Raw genomic sequence first — 19,416 nt, 5'->3', positions numbered from 1 at the left:
TGTAGTAGTTTATTTAGTCGAGCTCCTTTTGATGGACACTGAGATGGGTTATGGTTTGTTATCACAAACACTGTTACAACCAGCATTATTTATAAATGCCTTTTTGTATGCCTCTTATTGAAAGTCTCTAGAATAGATACCTAGAAAGAGGGTAGGTACTGGAGGCATGAGAAACCATAGTTAGCCTTGACTGTGTTTCAACAGTACTTCTTTATGCATCTTTGCCAATGTTTAACATTATCTGGCTTTATATCATTGTGTCTGTAGTGTGGGTGAAAAATTGATATCCCATTGTTTTAATTTGCATTTCTCCAATTACTTCTGAGTTTGAGCATTGACTGTTTTTCCTTTACAAATTGCACGTTCATATCCATTACCACTTTTAAAAAAAATGATTTGTACAAACTCCTTATATCTTATCCATTTGTCTGTTATATATGATGCAACTGTTTTCTTGCAACCTTATTTATGTACCTTTTATACTAGCAAAGTGTTTAATTTTTATGTCAGAGAAAAATGATTTTTCCTGCTCCAACATTCTAACAATGTTCTGTATTTTATTATCATTTTTTATAGTTTGATTTTGGGATTTTAAAACAATTTTTTGTAGATGGTGTAACAAAGGGTTCTAGCTTTATTCTTTTCAGCGGTTAGTAAATTATTGTTAACACTACCAACTGATTAGCCCATGTTCCCCCTACTGGTTTGAAATACCACCTAAATCAACAATTGAATTTCTCGTAAATACGTGGATTTGTTTCAGGACTCTCCAGCCTCTTTTTTTCAGTATATTTATCTAATTCTTTCTCAATAACTCATTTTTAAATCAGAGGTCAACAAGCTTTTTCTGTAAAGGATCAGTTTGTAAATAATTTACCTAAATGAATAAATGTGACTAGGTTCAGATAAAATGTTATTTATTGAAACAGGTAGTGGCACAATATATAAAGAACTCTTACAACCGAACAATAAAAAGATAACTCATTTTAAGAATGGGCAAAGGATTTAAATAGACATTTCTCCCAAGAAGGTCTACAAATGCCTGATACGTATATAAAAATACCCTATCACCATTGTTAATCATTAGAGTTCCAAATCAAAACCACAAGGAGATACTTCTTCACACCTACTTAAATAGCTAAAATCAAAGACAAACAATAACCAGTGTTGACAAGAATACTGAGAAATTGGAACCCTGCTATCTGTGGCTGGTAGGATCCAAAATGGTGCGGCTTCTTTGAAAGACAGTTTAACAGTTCCTCAAAAGGTTAAACATCGGGTTATCATATGACCCAGCAATTCCACTTCTAGGTATATATACCCAAGAGAACTGAAAAGGAATGCTATCAGGTGTTACATATTTATTTACTGAACTCCTTTTGTCCCAGGAGATTTTTTTTTTTTTTTTTTTTTTTGGTGACCTTATATTTTCCAAGTGGGGGAAAACAGAATGTGTAGCAATAAAATATATGACATGTTAGATCATGATGTATAGTGAAGAAACATAAATCAGGAGAGGAAGATAATGAATGTTGATGGTGAATGGGGTTGGATGGATGAATTTTAAGTAGAGAACTTAAGAAAGACCCTCCTGGGGAGGTGACACTTGAGCTGAAGGTAGAGAAGGAGCAAGTCATGCAGACAAGTGGAGGTAGAGACTTCTGGCAGATGGAGGTGAAAGTGCGTGGATGCTGGAGGAACAGCAAGAACAGTGGAGTCAGGGCAGAGAGAACCAGGCAAGGAACAGTAAGTGACACTGAGGTAAATGTAGTCATATTATGTTCGGACAGTAGGACCATTGAAAGGACTTGGGTTTTACTCTTAAGTGAATTGAGAAACTGTTAAAGAGTTTTGCAAATAACAAATATGTTTCATTTTACCCTTCTTACTCTGTCAATGGGAAGCTGTACATCTTTGCCATATTCCTGACATTAACAGGGATGATTCCAATCATTGAGTGTAGTTGTTATCAATAGGTATAAGAATTGCATATTGTGTGTCCAGCTCAGATAGCTTCCTTCTATTTCTAGCTTTCTGAACATTTTCATGGATTGATTTTTTCATTTTTAAAACTCAAGGTACAATTTGAAAACAGTACCCTGCAAGTTTTGAAAAACACATATGCTCCTGAGACCACCATACTCAAGATATAGAAGAGCATTCCATCACCACCCAGAACTCCCCCTTGGTACCTTGTAGTCAACGCCTCCCGCACACCCAACCCCTGGCAATTACTGATCGGTTTTCCAGAGTATACAGAAATACAATAAGTTTGAATTTAGTTGAAACTTATTCAGTATTTATTTAGGTGTTCATAGTTTTGTTCTTTAATCTGCTAATGTAGAAAATTACATTAACAGATTGTCTGATTTTTTAATCACCTGTATATTCCTATGCTTAGTTTCCTTGAGTATGGTGTATTATTCATTTGATACACTTTTGGATTCAATATGCCAATATTTAATTTAGGAATTTTACTCCCGTGTTCATAAGTCACCTTGGTCTAGGTATCTTTTTGTGTACACTTGTTCAGTTTTGACACCAGGAATGTAATAGCCTTCTATAATGAATTCTTTAGCTTTCTGCCTTTTTCTGTATTCTGGAACATTTTACATAACATGCCAGTTTCCCCCTCCTTAAAGGCATGGAGTAACTCAACCATAAAACATACTGTCCATAGTTTTCTTTTAAGAGTAGATCTGTAATTGTATTTTCATTTTCTTCTATGCCTATTTGCTTTTTCAAATTTTCTACCTCCTCTTGGGTTAATTAATCTTTCTTTGTTTCTTTTTCCCCCCTTCAGGATTTTCAAACATATACATAATACTCTGTTTTTCTAGTAATTGCCTTTAAAATTTTAATACATTAGCCTAGTTAAACCTATTTTTATCAATACCTACAATTAACTCATATCTGCATTCTACCCCCAACAATTAGTTTTACTTTGATCTCCCTCACCGTCATCTCTCAGTTTGAGATTACAGTATTTCAAGCTGTTGTTACTATAACCATTTTTAGCATTACACCTTAACAATTATTTGTTAGTTTCTTAATTGGTCATTGTTTCTTGTGTCTCCAGCCTTCCTCTTTTTAAGATGTGCCTATTGTTTTTGCTAGAGTGTATTTTCAAGCAGGTTTTTAGTCCAGACTTGACCTAAAGTTTCTGATAGTCCTTTTCTGCACTTACCTTTAATCCTTCCACGTCTCCTCTCTGTTTGTTTACTCCTTCGGTGATTTCATCCAATTATTTCATCTAATCGTTGCTTTAAATACTCTCTATGCCAAGCTTATGACTTCTAAGTTTGTGTCTCTAGCCCCTTCTCCATCCCCCAAACTCCATACTTCCTCAACATCTCCACTTGAATACCTAACAAACATCTTAAGCTTGCTATATCAAACACTGAGCTTTTAATCCCCGCCACAAGCCTTTTATCCCAGGGTATCTCAGTAAATGATTTCTCCATTTTTGCAGCTGGCTCAGGCCAAAACCCTTGGAATCATCTGTATTTGTTTTCTAAGGCACCTGTAACAAAATACACAAAGTGGGCAGCTTAAAAGAAGTTTATTCTCTCATAGTTCTGGAGGCCAGAAGTCTGAAATCAGGGTGCCAGCAGGGCCACGCTCCCTCTGACGGCTCTAGGGAAGAATCCTTTCTTGCCTCTTCCTAGCTTTTGAAGACTTTCAGTGGTCTGTCACCTTCCTTGGCTTGTAGTTGCATCATTTTACATCTTTTTATCTTGTGTATCGTTCTATTTCTGCCTCTACATACACATGGCTGTCTTGCCTCTGTGTGTCTCTGTGTCTATAAGGACAGCAGTCCTTAAATTTAGGGCCCACTCTAATCTAGTGTGACCTCATCTTAACTTGATTTTACCTGCAAGAACCCTATATCCCCATAAGGTCAAATTCACAGATTTTGAGTGGACATGAGCTTTTGGAGGATGCTGTTCAACTCAGCACACCATCCTTGACCCGTCTTTCTCTCATATCACACATCCAACTCATCATTAAATCATGTCTCCCCTACTTTCAAAACATATCCCGAATCTAAATACTTCCCCCACTATCAGAGCTACCTCCTGGGTCTACACTGTCGTCCCTTGCTTTGGTTATTGCAGTAACTCCCCGACTGGTTTTCCTGTTTCCACACTTGCTCTACCTACCACTCAATTCCAAGCCATCATCATATCCAGTGTGGACTCTGAGAGTTTTCCAGCCATTCATCCTGGCCTCTAATACACAGTCTCTTCTCCACATAGTAGCCTCAACAATATTTTTTCGAGTCTTGTTTTTTAATCCATTCAAGCCACTCTGTGTCTTTTGATTGGAGAATTCGGTCCATTTACATTTGAGATAATTTATTGATAGGTGTGTGCTTATTGTCATTTTGTTATTTGTTTTCTAGCTGTTTTTGCAGTTCCTTTCTGTTCTTTTCTCCTTCGCCTGCTCTCTTCCTTTGTGGTTTGATGACTTTCTTTTACGGTATGCTTATATTCCTTTCCCTTTATCTTTTCTGTATTTACTATAGGTTTTTGCTTTGCAGTTACCATGAGGCTTACGTATAACAACTTATATCTATAACAATCTATTTTAAATTGATAACAACTTTGATCCCATTCTAAAGCTGAACATTTTTACTCTCCTCCTGCCATGTTCTGGTTTTGGTGTCACATTCTACATCTTTTTATCTTGTGTATCCCCTAATTGTAATCATGGTTATTTTTTACCACTTTTGTCTTTTAACCATCATTCTACCTTTATAATAATTAATCCACTACCTTTACTAAAGATTTACTTTTCCAGTGAGATTTACTTTCACATGTTTTCTTGTTACTAATTAGGCCACTTCTCTTCAGCTTCATGTGGTCCCCTCATCATTATGTGATGAACTCCTTTAGCTTTTCCTTGTCTGGAAAACTCTTGATCTCCTTCAGGTCTTAATGATAATTTTGCTGGGTAGAGTATTCTTGGGTGGAGGATTTTCCTTTCAGCACTTTGCATAGATCCTGCCACTCCCTTCTAATCTGTGAAGTTTGTGCTGAAACTCTTATGGGGTTTCCCTTGTACTTAACAAGTTGTTTTTCTCTTGCTGCTTTTTTTTTAAGATTTTATTTATTTATTTATTTATTTGAGAGAGAGAGAGCATGGGGGGGAAGGGTCAGAGGGAGAAGCAGGCTCCCTGCTGAGCAGGGAGCCCGACGCGGGACTCGATCCCGGGACTCCAGGATCATGACCTGAGCCAAAGGCAGTCGCTTAACCAACTGAGCCACCCAGGCACCCTTCTTTTGCTGCTTTTAATATTCCTTTTTCTTTAACTTATGAAATTTTATTCATAATGTGTCTTGGTGTGGGTCTCTTTGGATTCATCTTTTCTGGAATTCTCTGGGATTCCTGGATCTGGATTCCCATTTCCTCCCCCAAGGTAGGGAAATTTCTAGTCATTATTTCTTCTAATAAGATTTCTGTCCCTTTCTCTTTCTCTTTTCCTCTTGGGAGCCCTATAATGCAAATGTTAGTCTGTTGTCCCATATGGCTCTTAAGCTGTCTTCACTTATTTCATTCTTTTTTTCTTTATCTTGTTCTGATTGGTGAGTTCCACTGCCTTGTCTTTGAGTAGACTGATCCTTTCCTCTGCTTCATTTATTCTGTTCAGTCATTGCATTCTTCACCTCTGTGACTTCTGTTTGGTACTTTCTTATATTTTACATCTCTTTGTGGAAGTTCTCACTATGTTCATCTATTCTTCTCACCCGTTCAAGTAAGCATCTTTATGACCATTATTTTGAACTCTTTATCAGGTAAATTACGTACCTCTGTTTCATTAGCTTTTTTTTTTCTAAGTTTTGCTTTCATTTGGAATATATTCCTCTGTCTTTTCATTTTGCTTGATTCTCTGTATTGGTTTCTATATAGTAGATAAAATAACCACCTCACCCAGTCTTGAAGGAGTGGCCTCGTGTAGGAGATGAACCTTTTTATCCAGCCCTTCCCAGCTCTTGGTCACCTCTCAAACCTGTGTGCTTGTCCAAGCAAACTCCTATATTTTTAATAGCTCCCAGTAGTTCAGGATGTGCCAAGACATGTCAGTGTCCCAAAGGGAAGGATCTCAGCGCCTAAATTCAGGCTGACTAGAAACCGGACCCACAGGCAACAGCTTTTAAAAGTATGCAAATATATAAAGTCCTGAGGGGCCACAGGCATAAGCACTGCTGACCACCAGAGCCAGGTGATCTGGAAATGTTCCCCGGACAACAGTTGCAAAAAGTTGGGCTCCAAAGGTGTGTATAAGCTCCTTTCTGGGAGATACCAGCAAATCTAGTGTGAGGCAGAGGGAGAATGCAAAGATGGTGTCCATAGCCTATGTTCCTTGAGAGCAGCTCCGTAGGCCACTAAAGTATGTACCAGTCCCAAAGCCTGCCTCTCATTCTAAAGCTCCAGGACAAGCAAAGTGACCTCCTTCACAGACTGGGGGGAAGACAGTCTACTGTCTGTACAGTGCCCTGGACATGGTAGCATACCAAGAACCATCCCTCTAATTGCCACAGTCCTGTAGGACCCAGGAACACAAGCCCTTCAGGCCACCAGAACCAGGTGATCAAGGGGCATCCTCTGGGCATCTGCCACAAACACCAGGCACCAGATCCACATAAAACTCCCCTTCAGGAAACATGGCATTCTGGAGCAGAGGTGGGGTGCAAAGATAGCACCCACCCTCTGAGATAGCTGGGAAAGATTACAGTCAGCTCCTAAATGCATGTTTAATTAGTAGCTGGCCCCTCAGGCTACAGGCATGATGATCAGCTACTAGGCGTCCTTCACAGAAAGACTGGGCTCCTGGGTCTATTGCTTCTTACAGTGACCTGGGGTTAGTAGCAGTTTAAGAACTCTTCTCCATTGTTTACAGTCTTGTGGGACCCACAGGTGGAAGCCCCAGTGGTCGCCCCAGTCCGGTGATGTGGAAGTGTCCCCTGATAGCAGAAGTCAGGGCATCAGACCAGTGTAAGTTCCTTTGTGGGTGACACCTGTTATTACAGTCCCCTGTGACCAGGATCACAAGCTCTCTGACCTCCAGAGCCAGGAGACCAAGAGGCATAATCTAGGCAGCAGCCACAGAAATCAAGGCATCAGACACATATCAGAGCTCCCTTCTGGGATATACTGGTGCTCGGGAACATGGCAAAAGGAGAGCAAGAAAATGGCACCTACCAGCTGACCCTTGAGAGTGTTCCAGCAAGCTCCTAGTTGTGAGTGTTAAAAGGTGCCTGCCTCTCAGGCCAAGATTTTAATATAAGTAGGTGTGCCTCCTGCAGGAGTCTGGGCATAATCTGAGCAGGGCCCTGGCCTGGGTGACTTGGAGCACATGAGCCCCTTAAGAGGCATTTCTCACATCACTGCTATGTTGTGGGTCTTGGAGTTCAAGCCCCATTGGTTTTCAAAATTGGATGTTTGGGGAGCTTACCTCTCAAGTGCAGCCCTAAAAAAGTTGGAGTGCTCAATATGGAGTTTGAACCCTTTGCTCCTCAAGGAGAAGCTTGGAGTTCCCTCCCAGTTGTGGGTTTTTGGGGAGATTGTGTCCCAGTTTCTCCTACCTGCTTTAATATAGTTTTCTTCTCATTTGCTGGATGTGTCATCATCAGTCAGCCAGCCTTTAGGTTTCTTTAAGAGTAAGTATGTAGCTTCATGGGGACTCAGTGTATCTGTGAGGGGAGGTTGAGTTCAAGATCTTCCTATGTCACCATCTTTAACCAGAACCTGCATGTCACTCTTGTAGTAGAACTTCCAGTGGCATACTGCCACACAAAATACAATGCAGAATCCTTATAATTTTTGTATATAATCTGGCCGAAATAATGGCTTCACCCAAAACATAAGCAAATACATATTTTTATTATATAAACATATCCACGGTGTAAGTACAATTTCTGATGTAATTGAGCACACATCCCAAGGCCCATTTGGTTGTGACTTTTCCAAAAGGATTGTATAAATATGTTTTATTGAATGTATATAGTTAAGTTTAAGTAATAACTTATGTCTACAGTAAATTTGAGACCTTATCTCATTAGTACAAAAAATAATTTTTCAAGGCAAAAATTAAGTTATAAGAATCTTATCTTCCATCCAAAAAGATATATTATCAAATATCAGATAGGGCACAGAATTTCAAATTTAAATTAAAAACTGTATGTTATTTAGGATTTTTATAGGATTTGTGTGGAGTTATGTCGTCCCTAGATCTTTTGGCCTTACCCAGGAAAGAAAAAGTCATTTTACAAAATGTAAGAACATTGCATGATTTTAATAATGCTTTTCTTTCAAAAAGCTTGGAAGTACTATTAATTTATCTGGTATGGAAGAAATAAGACTGGATTAGTGTGCTATTTCTGCTAGAGCAAATTACCACAAACTTAGTGACTTAAGACAATACAAATGTATTGTCTTACAACTTTGGAAGTCAGAAGTCTGAGCTAAAATCAAGGTGTTGGTGGGCTGCGTTCCTCCAAAACACTCTAGGGAATAATTTTTCTTGTCGCTCTCAGCTTCTACAAGCTCCCCTTGTTACTTAGTTCATGGCTCTCATCATCCTGACCTCGAACTTCCTTGTCACATCTCCTTCTCTGACTCCCCGCCCCTGCCCCGCCCCGTTATAAGGGCCTTTGTGATTATACTGGGCCTACCTGGATAATCCAGGATAATCTCCCATCTCAAAATTATTAATCACATCTGCAAATCCCTTTTGCCACGAGCAGCAGTATAGTCACAGGGTCCAGGAATTAGGATACAGACATCTTTGGGGGAGCCCTAATCTGCCCATGGCAAAGACTGTTGCTAATTTTCACACACAGTGCATCTTTTTTAACCTGTATCTCAACTGACAATTGGGGCTTGCTGTTCATTCATTACATTATTAACGTTTGAGATTATCACTATTGCTAGAGTACAGGAGTTAGAAATATTTATGGAATTTGAGGGGCAAAATCTCTAAAATGACTAATAAATAACAAAATTAAGCCCTCATTAAGATTGAAGGGGCACTTGCAACAACGTGGTTGGAACTAGAGGGTATTATGCTAAGCGAAATAAGTCAATCAGAGAAAGACAAGTATCATATGATCCCACTGATATGAGGAATTTGAGAAACAAGACAGAGGATCATAGGGGAAGGGAGGAAAAAATGAAACAAGATGAAACCAGAGAGGGAGACAAACCATAAGAGACTCTGAGTCTCAGGAAACAAACTGAGGGTTGCTGGAGTAGGGGGTGGGAGGCATGGGGTGGCTGGGTGATGGACATTGGGGAGGGTATGTGCTGTGGTGAGCTCTGTGAATTGTGTAAGACTGTTGAATCACAGACCTGTACCTCTGAAACAAATAATACATTATATGTTAAAAAAAAAAAAAGAAGAAGAAGATAGTAGGAAGGAAGCGGGGGGAGTCGAAGGGGAAGACGAACTATGAGAGACTATGGACTCTGAGAAACAAACTGAGGGTTTTAGAGGGGAGGGGGGTGGGAGGATGGGTTAGCCCGGTGATGGGTATTAAGGAGGGCATATATTACATGGAGCACTGGGTGTTATACGCAAACAATGAATCATAGAACACTACATCAAAAACTAATTATGTAATGTATGATGACTAACATAACATAATAAAATAAAACTTTAAAAGAAAAGATTGAAGGGGCAATTTGACCTCACAAGGAAAGTCCTTTTAACTGGGCATTCTGAGTTACCAGTACCACTAAATTAATTAGCTAAATACTTCTGAGAATTTCCCCAATTTGTCTCAGTGTTAAAGGACATAATGTATAGTAAAGTTCATTGATAATGAACTTGGATATTTTTTCTCTTCTCTGAAATCTTAATTCAGAGTCACAATTCCCTAGACAAAAACTACCAGACATGTCCATCTCAGTCTTTAAATCTCAAAAATAATTGAATTTGGTTAAAAAAAAAAAAGACTGTGTGCCATTATCAGGTAATTCAACCAACAAAAAAAAATTGAATTTGATTTGCCCTTTTCTCTTCATTTCTGTAGCAATCTCATAAATTTTGAAATGCAAATAAAGGACTCAAAGTTGTAGAACCTTTTCCATCCTCAGAAGGCACATGAGCAAACCTAATGACATTTCACAAACATTTCATGTGGCAATGGATGCTGGCTCTGGTGGGATCAAACCTGGTCTGGAACTATTCTTCCTGATCAGTGTTTAAAGCATTATACAGAAGAATTCTAGCATCGTTTTAGAAATGATAATCCTATTGCCTTTTTGTACACTAGAAGGAGAAGAAAAGCAGCAAGTGTGAAGGAAAGTGCTTTAAAGTTAGAAAGTTCGTTTTCTATCTCCCTCTTGGGGTTCCTAGTATGCTTTAAGTTGTACCACAAAGTGTTTGGACTAAAACTCCATGTTTTAGCATTCCCTTGAAACAAACATTTAAATTAATTATAAATTACTTTATTTCAACTCTTCTGAGATTTATTAAAGAAAAGAATGAGGAGAAAGTGATGGATGGGGGTGAAGAGAGAACCCAAATCAGGTGGTTCCTTTTTCTATAGTAACTAGCTTCATGCATGGGTCTGAAAATAAGAGAACATATATTTCTGTTTTGTTTTTTTTTAATTTTTTATTAACATGTTTCAGGGGTACAGGTCTGTGATTCATCAGTCTTATACAATTTACAGCACTCACCATAACACATACCCTCCCCAATGTCCATCACCCAGCCACACCATCCCTCCCACCCCCGATATATTTCCGTTTCTTGACTTTTATAATTCTAACGCTGGATTGATAGACAAGCAAGGAGAGATCTGAGTGGAGCAGTCCTCAGACGGTTCCAAAGAGCCATTTTTAAGTAATACCCTCACAGTATAAGGATCGTCCTTAAGCTACATGGCTTAAGAACTACTGTATTTTACTGATCTAAGGTAGATTTTTTTTTTCATCTTACGTTCCCTAAAATCAGGATTTGTTTTAGAGTTGATGGGATCTTACAATTAATTGGCAGTACTTTTCTGGGTAAGCAGGGAAGGTAGCCTCAGACAGTTTCGATGGCAGGCTACACGTGACGAAATACAGTCTTTATTATAGGGCTTCATTGAAGGGCTTTCTCAGATACCAGCACACTTGGTTATTTCTGTCTTAAGCCAAATGATGTGTAGAAACTTTACTTCCCAGCTAAACACCACGTTTAGAGAAGGTTTAGGATTCCCATGTACCAAACAATAGATGTTGGGAATTCAGGACTTGGAGGTGGAGAAGAATGAATTCCCATCTGTAGATATTCTTGTAAGTAACCAGAAGTGGCTGTCCCCTTTGTGCGCATGTCAGAATGACACACACTTGTTGAATGACACTGGCAAACCAGAAGCAGTCGATTAACCTTAGCAGTGTCCTGTTACGGGATAACAGGCAACTTTTTTTTAATACTTTGCTGCTGTTCTGAATCTTCTTTAATGAATAGATATTACTGTTTGTTTCTTCAAATAGTAAATGCTCCTTAACAAGATAGAGCCATCCTTGGGTCAAGACAGTAATAATAGTAGCATTCTTTTTGTGACTTTTATCCAGTTGTATACTTTAAATATGTGCGATTTGTATCATGTAATTTGTACCTTAATAAAGCTGGCTTTGTCTTTTTTTGTTAAAGAGTCCTAGTTGAAAAGATAATTTCTGTAGTGGCAGTGTGACATGATGCAGTGAAAACATAAAGCAGATGTGTCCTTCTGAGATTCAGGAAGGTTTCAAAGAGCAGGTAACCCTTGAGCTTTTTTGTTCTGAGCCTTGAAGAAAGAATGAAGTTTGCCAACCAGAAAACAGAAAATGGCAGGACATGCATCCCAAGGACAAGGACAGAATGCAAAGGCTTGAAGTACCCTTGCAGAGCGGCCGTGACATCCCTTTCAGCCCTGGGTTATAATATTTCGTACATATATCATCTCCACTGCTAACTCAAGACCCCCGGGCCCTGTAGGCAGGGATTTTGTACACTCCCTCTGTAACCTTTAAGGTGCCTGACAGAACCTTGCAGCCCTCGTAGAGTGCTCCCAGAGGGGACTAAAATAAGAATGTGCAAATGGGGTTAGCAACTCCCCAAGCATCTACTTACGGAAAGCAAGGGCCTTTGAGAGAAAGAGAAGAGACAGAAAGACCTTTGAGACAGAAGCTATAGGTGTATGGGTGCCTGGGTGGCAGGAAATACAAAATGGGAGGGACTTAAGTAAGTGCCCGGGCCCTTTGGGAGGGAGGGACTTTGTTTCCCTAGACTCTGAACCCAGCCTTGCCCTGGCTCAGTGTAGGATGAAGGGTCTGTACGTTCTGTGGTAGCCCCTGGGTTTTGCAGCTGCCTGGGCAGAGCAGGATTCCTTCAAGAAGCAGCAGCTACCGGGCCTGTTGTTGGCCAGCTGAGACCTAGTCAGAATGAAGACAGTGTCCTGTGGACGTAATCTTGGGAGGAGCTTCATAAGGTAACTCACACCCTCCACCAGCCCACTGGCTGGGTGCTGGCCAAATGTCAATGAGAATGATAATGGGATATCATTCGTACCCACAGAGTGGCATGATATAGAAACACTGGGGTTAGAGTCAATATTTTCAAGCTAGTATTTGTTCAGTGCAGCACCCAGAAGACATCGGTTACAAACATGACATTACATATTAAGACAAAGTCTTTATTTTATTTTGCCTCTCCAGAAGTCTCCTTCTCTCTAGAAGGGCAGACTTTTAGGGTGATTTTTTTAACCAATTACTTTAACTTTTTCTGCCTCTCTTTACTGCCCACACAAAATAGAAATAATAATCACCATTAGTTACGCAAATATTTTAGGTAAAATTCAAAGTCTTCAATCTCTGAAATACATGATCTTGCAGTATGTAATTATAATTCAGGTTATCTGTGAGCTTATTTTTGGTTCTTTGCTCATGAGTCTATCGTCTGAACTTGAGGATACCTAACGTGCACCAAGAAATAAAATGAGCTCTTTCCCAAGAGTGTGAGCAGTTTCACAAAAATTCCTACTTTTTCCCTTAAGAATGAACTTAATGCAGGGCGCCTGGGTGGCTTAGTTGGTTAAGTGTCCAACTCTTGATTCCAGCTCAGGTCTTGCTCTCAGCCAGGGTCATGAGTTCAAGCCCTGCATTGGTCTCCATGCTCAGCATGGAGTCTACTTAAAAAAAAAAAAAAATGAACTTAATGCTGAAAATTATCTCAATTACTATTCTTGTCTCTTTGATGTTGAGTGAGTGTTTGCCTTTCTAGTACAAGACACCTGCAAAATGTCAAAATCTACAGACGGCTCAGAGGAGTCAACTACATGGGGCTCAAAGTACTTTCACGTATCAAAGCTAACACTAATTTATGTTCAAATATAAACTCTAAATTAATTAGAAAAGATGGAAAACATAGCAATCCATTTGGAGGGTTTAACCATGGATGTCTTCTTAATAACAACTATCCAAAGTAGGCCCATATTATTTATTTATGAGGATTATACTTTAGCCCATCATTTCAGGAACAATATTTCATCTTAATACACTGTTTCCAAAACCTGAATCTCAGGTTGAAAGTTGAGCATGTTCTTTTTCTTCATATGCATAGCTCATCATTACCAGCATTAACATTAAAAGCATCTTTGTATGACTCTGTCTGTTTAATGGAGCGGGAATTCCTTCCTTGCCCTATTTTCCCACCCAGCCCCTACCCAGCAGTCTGGCTGATTTTATACTGTTCCAGTGGAATTCCTTTTGAAAACATCATATGGATTTGAATATGCAACAAGTCATAAAGGACATCTCCTGTCCCATGACAAACATATTCATGGAGCAAAACTCTAGTAAAATACATTAAACTATATATTAGAAGATAATTCCATTTCACTGGATTTTTGTCCCATGCACTGAAATTATAAAGGAGTGTCACTGGATTTTATGTGCTGCCACTTATTCTTTTACATTCCTACCATCTTGATTAATTTGTTCTTTCGTAAGTCTCCCTTATATTTCATGCTAAATGGGAATTTTGCAAGTAAAAAGGATGTGAATTCCCAAAACAAAAGTTAGCATTTCACTTAAGTGCAAATAAAATCAGATTCAATTGCTATTTACCTAAACAGTAACTAAACTCAAAATACTATGTAGTCCTGGCTTTCCACCATTGCAGGTAAGTGGAAATCTGTAATAATCTTCCCATCCACCAATGTGAGACTGACAACAGTTGTTCAGTGAATTGTCCCTGGTGGGATGGTTGCCAGCCTCATCTATAGAAAGGTGATGAGAGTAAAGGTACATCCAAAGGGAAGTGGGTTAGATTAAAAGTCAGTTATATAATAAATCCTAATATATGAACTAAAACCATAAACCTCATGGAGAAAACATAGAGATAAGTGTATGACTTTGGATTTGGCAGTAGATTCTCAGATATGACACCAAAAGCATGAGCCATAAAAGAAAAATTAAATAAATAGGACTTCATTAAAATTAAAAACTTTTGTGCATCAAAGGATATTATCAATAAAGTGAAAAGACAGCTGACAGAATGGGAGGAAATATTATGCCAATCATATGTCTGATAAGGATCTAGGATCCAGAATATGTGAAAAACTCAACTCAACAACAAAAAGGCCAACAACCCACTTTAAAATGGGTCAAGTCCTTAAATAGATATTTCTCCAAAGAAGATATACAAGTGCCCAACAAAAACATGAAAACATGCTTATCATCATTAGTCATTAGGGAAATATAAATCAAAACCACAGTGAGAAACCACACACGTTAAAATGGCTATCATAAAATTTCTCAAAATTAAAAGAAAATAACAAGTGTTATTGAGGATGTGGAGAAATTGGAACCTTCATACATGGCTGGTAAAAATGCAAAATGATTCAGCCACTGTGGAAAACAATTTGGCAGTTCCTCAAAAAGTTTCATATAGAATTACCATATGACTCCACAATTCCATTCATGGGTATATACCCAAAAAGACTGAAACAGGGACTGAAACAAATACATATACCTGTGTATTCATAACAGCCCTATTCACAATAGCCAAAAGGTGGAAACAACTGAAATATCCATTAATGGATGAATGGCTAAACAAATTGGTGTATATACACACAATAGAATATTATTTGGCCATAAAAAGGAATGAAGTACTGATCCATGCTATGACATAGATGAACCTCCAAAACATTATGCTAAGTGAAAGTAGACAGAACAAAAGGTCACATGTTTTATGATTCCACTCCCTGAAATATCCAGAATAGATAAATTCATAGAGACAGGATACAGATTGGTGATTGTCAGGGACTGAGAGAAGGGAGGATTGAGGAGACACTGCCTAAAGGGTAACAAGGTTTATTTTGGAATGATGGAAATATTTGCAACCAAATAGAGGTAATGGTTATACAACATTAAGAGTATACTAAGTGCCATTGAGTTGTTCACTGTAAACATTTTTTTAAGATTTACTTATTTTTATTTTAGAGAGAGAGTGTACAGTGGTGGTGAGGGGCAGAGGGAAGAGACAATCCCAAGCAGACTCTGCGCTGAGTGTGTAGCCTAACGCAGGGCTCAATCTCAAAATCCTGAGATCACGACCTGAGCCAAAACCAAGAGCTGGACACTTAACTGACTGAACCACCCAGGCCCTAAATTGCTCACTTTAAAGTGGTTAATTTTATGTTATGTGAATTTCACCTCAATAAACAAAAAGTATACAATACAAAAGGGAAGTGATTGTGAACTACATTTCTGGAACTGCTTAGTAAGCACATTGATATAAATGTTTCTCATTACAGTGGCTGGTAGAGATCACGATTAATGAATAGGGTCTGAATGACCAATAGTATGTCTCACATTTAACTAGATTTTGAAAGTCAAAATAAGAAAATTAATTGATATTTCTTGTTCTTTTAGGACTCTCAGCTTGTTTCCTCCGGACACAGTAATCCAAGTAAGAAAGACTTCTCTCTATAGCTTCATATGTGGAGGGTGGAAGATAGAGGGGGTGAGGAGGGGAAGAAGCATGCAATAGACTGTAGGTTGAGAAGAATTTCACAAGAAACAAAATCAGGTGGGGAAAAAGAGGGCCATTTGTTCAAGTACCGCCCAAATTGATAAGATTCTGGAGTGCTCCTCTAGCTTTATTCAAAGGGAAGGAGGATCAAAACATAAAATGGTGAATTTCAAAGCAGTCCTGGGAGGAAGGAATATTTTGCTTTATTAAAGTCGGTCTCTGGTATATGTGGAGGGGAAAAAATCTTTAAAGGCAACTAGGGAGTTATCTAAATTGAAAGAAAACGAGTGGGCCAAGAGAACCAATCAGAAGACCTCAAGATAAATGACCTTAGAATCCATGAAGAAATCATGCCCTCTTTCAGAGATAGTCAGGCTGCAGTGTCTAGGAAGCACCTTTCTTACCGAAACTAGTATCTAATAAAACATGTGGGCTTCATCGTCGAAGAGAGGATGTTATCATTCCATGAAGTAGTGTTTTAATTCTCTTCTTTGGCGCTAGTAATTGGTGTTAATATCTTCTTGAGGATTAAAAATGCATATGCTACCCCATTCATGTCATGAAAGCACACTCACCAAGATGGCATTGTTAGTCTCATGACCAGCCAGTCAGCTGAGAGCACCCCTTGCCAATTGCAAAGCTACGTTTGAACATGAAAATCACTATGAGCTAGTAAATGTGTCTTTGGAACTGAGGCTCACCCACTGAGCATCTGTGAGGCAGAAGGCTTGAGGAGAAAAGACATCCAGACAAATATGTTAGAAAGCCCCAGACTTTTAATGCACAGCTAGAGAAAGGTCAGGGTCGGAGGATGGTGGCATCATGATGCATAGGCAATATCACTTAATTATCCCACCCTCTTTTGGGATTTGCTGTGAGCACAGGCACTGGTGAAGAGGTAAAAGGCCAAGGGACTGGAAATCTAAAGAAAATGATAAATTGAATGGTAAGAAAAGTACTTAAAAGAAATGCCTGATTAAGTCCATGAGATGTGCAGTATCAGCATCATATGCCTTATGATCATACTAAAGAACATACTAGAAAACTAGAGCATACTGAAGAGTTGCCATTACTTTCCTCACTATTTCTTTCTATTTGAACTTAAACAGTTCAGGGTAAAGGGAGAATATAATCCATGTACATTCATTGTACTTGCTTGAGCTTAGAGTTTTTGACACGAAGAACAAAGGAAATAGCTGTTGAGTCTCTTCTGTGTTCCAGTGCCTTGACATGGAATTTCACTGAATCCTAGCCATAGGCATATAAGGCAGGCATTACCATCCCCATTTTGCACGTGATGAAAATGAGATTTTGAGCTTAATAACTAGCCCAAGGTCACGTGGTCAAACAAAAAATGACTGCCAGGATTTGTATTCAGGAATCTCTACCCCAAAGACAACAGACTGTATTGCATTACCTTGACCCCTAGAAGATTGCTTCTGTCATTTCACTCTGAGTTTGAATTCTTGTCCAAGAACTATAGACTGTGATTTTTGTATGCATCTAGCATATTTTTATGGCATGTCAGAAATCCACATGCTTACACTGCAACATAGATTATGTAGAGCAGACCTCATCCTCTACGGAATGTAAGGTGGCACCTGCCTTGTGTGGTACACTCTCTGGCATTTCATCGTCTATGGAAATTTGTGATTGGCCTCCTCTTTTCTAGGGACAGGGGGATATTTTTTTTTCTAAATAAGTTTCCCCCAAAGCCAAGCACGTCTATAAAAAGGTAATACCACTATTTAAAAATCTGAGCTTTTTCTATAGATTAAAGCACATTTGAAACTTCAGGAGAGCTGATGCCACCGGCATTTCCAGTGCTGTTTCTTGTATTTGGTTTGGAATCATTACAGTTTGGAATGTGTTTGGAATTCTGACTCCAGCAAATATGTGGAAATAGAAAAAACTGAATTTCAAAGACACCGCACAAAAATGTGTATGTGTGGACTGACGAACTATCACTTTTGGTCAGTCCTTTTTTTCTTTTTGAAATTAGAAAAAGTATGTTATATACATAACTAAGGGGAAAGAGTGTGTAAATTAAACAGAAATTCTTTTCAATCCAAATCCTTAAAAGATAGATGCTTTAGTCAATTTGTTGAATTAATGATTAATTTAATATTATAAAAGTTTATTAAGTTTAAGACACTTAAATATTAAAATAGATGACATATGTCTATGTTTTTCAAAAGTTATGAGCACATGGTGTTCAAGAGGAAGACTAAACATAAGCACTTCTTCCCCTTTCTTCAGAATCCGCATTTAAATAACCAAAAGCTATAGTAATGGAAATAAATTCATAATAGCACAGAGAACAAGAAGGGATGCCATCAACAAACCAGAAATTCAGTTGAATTTTTGGAAAACAGAAGCAGAAAGGACCATACTGTTTGATAATCTGGCAGAGAAAATCATGACCCAGAAAAAGAAAAAAAGGAAAATAGTGAAACAAACAGGAACAAGTTCTAGTGATTGTGGGAACTATCCTAGGGAGCTCCCAGAGAGACTCCATATTTCCATTCAACCCCAAGAAAGAATAGATAGGCATGGATTGTGGGCAATGACAGGAACACCTGGACCATTCTTCCCCCGATTACCTCCACTCCCATCCTAACTGGTTCTCATAGAGAGCATTCAGTCTGGTTTTTCTCCCAAAAAGAAAAAAACAAAAGACCAAAAAAAAAGTAATATTTACTAAGAAAATGAACAGCTGACTAGAAGTCCTAGTTGGGGGCTGATAACTAAGAAAGAAGCAAAGTAGATTCTGAGATGATACCAGAACTTAAAAATAGACATATATGGGTGGTAGAAGAAGAGTCACATTTTCTCAAGAAGGAAATAAAAACACTACACACTCAGGGTAAAGTACTTCTTACTTCTGTCGGGGTGTAGGGGGAGGATCAGGGCTCCCAGCTTACCTTGAGGCCTCTCTTCTCCTGAACCCTAAATGAAGCCTTCCAGTCACAGTACCCTGTGCACTTACAGAGAGCTCTAAATCAGCCCTTCCCTACAAGGCAAAGGTATGTTAGGAAAAGAGATCAATATACTAACAAAGGAAATTCACACCAATTACCTTCATTAATCAACCCATTATCATTCAAAAATGTGAATATGTAACAGAACACCAAAGAGAAGGAATGGCCCTAAGGGAATCAATCTATTAATTCAAAGAACAGAAGAAAAAATTTCAAGTGTCACCACAATCTTCAGAAAAAACTGAAATTATTTGTATTAAATATAAAGAGAACAGATTGGCATGAAAAAGAAGTAGTTGCAGAATAAATGAGGACTTGAGAATTTAAAGTATGGTCAATAAAATTTAAAAATAGAAATGATGAGTAATAGCTGAAGCCTGGAATCTAGAATACAAGGTTGAAAACATTTTTTTTCTGGATATA

General features: G+C 38.5%; 1 protein-coding gene across 2 annotated transcripts in view; it reads left to right on the top strand.

Annotated features, from left to right (window-relative positions):
- AFF3 (AF4/FMR2 family member 3) overlaps positions 1-19,416 on the top strand; it is a 561,794-nt gene that overhangs the window by 366,563 nt on the left and 175,815 nt on the right. For both annotated transcript variants that reach the window (XM_027622823.2, XM_027622824.2), the window contains one exon: positions 15,913-15,949. In XM_027622823.2, coding sequence (XP_027478624.1) covers positions 15,913-15,949 — 37 coding nt within the window. The remainder of the gene's footprint in view (positions 1-15,912; positions 15,950-19,416) is intronic.

The sequence above is a fragment of the Zalophus californianus genome, chromosome 8 (genome assembly GCF_009762305.2).
Source record: "Zalophus californianus isolate mZalCal1 chromosome 8, mZalCal1.pri.v2, whole genome shotgun sequence".
Classification (NCBI taxonomy): Eukaryota; Metazoa; Chordata; class Mammalia; order Carnivora; family Otariidae; genus Zalophus; species Zalophus californianus.
This window is presented reverse-complemented; position numbering and strand designations above follow the sequence as displayed.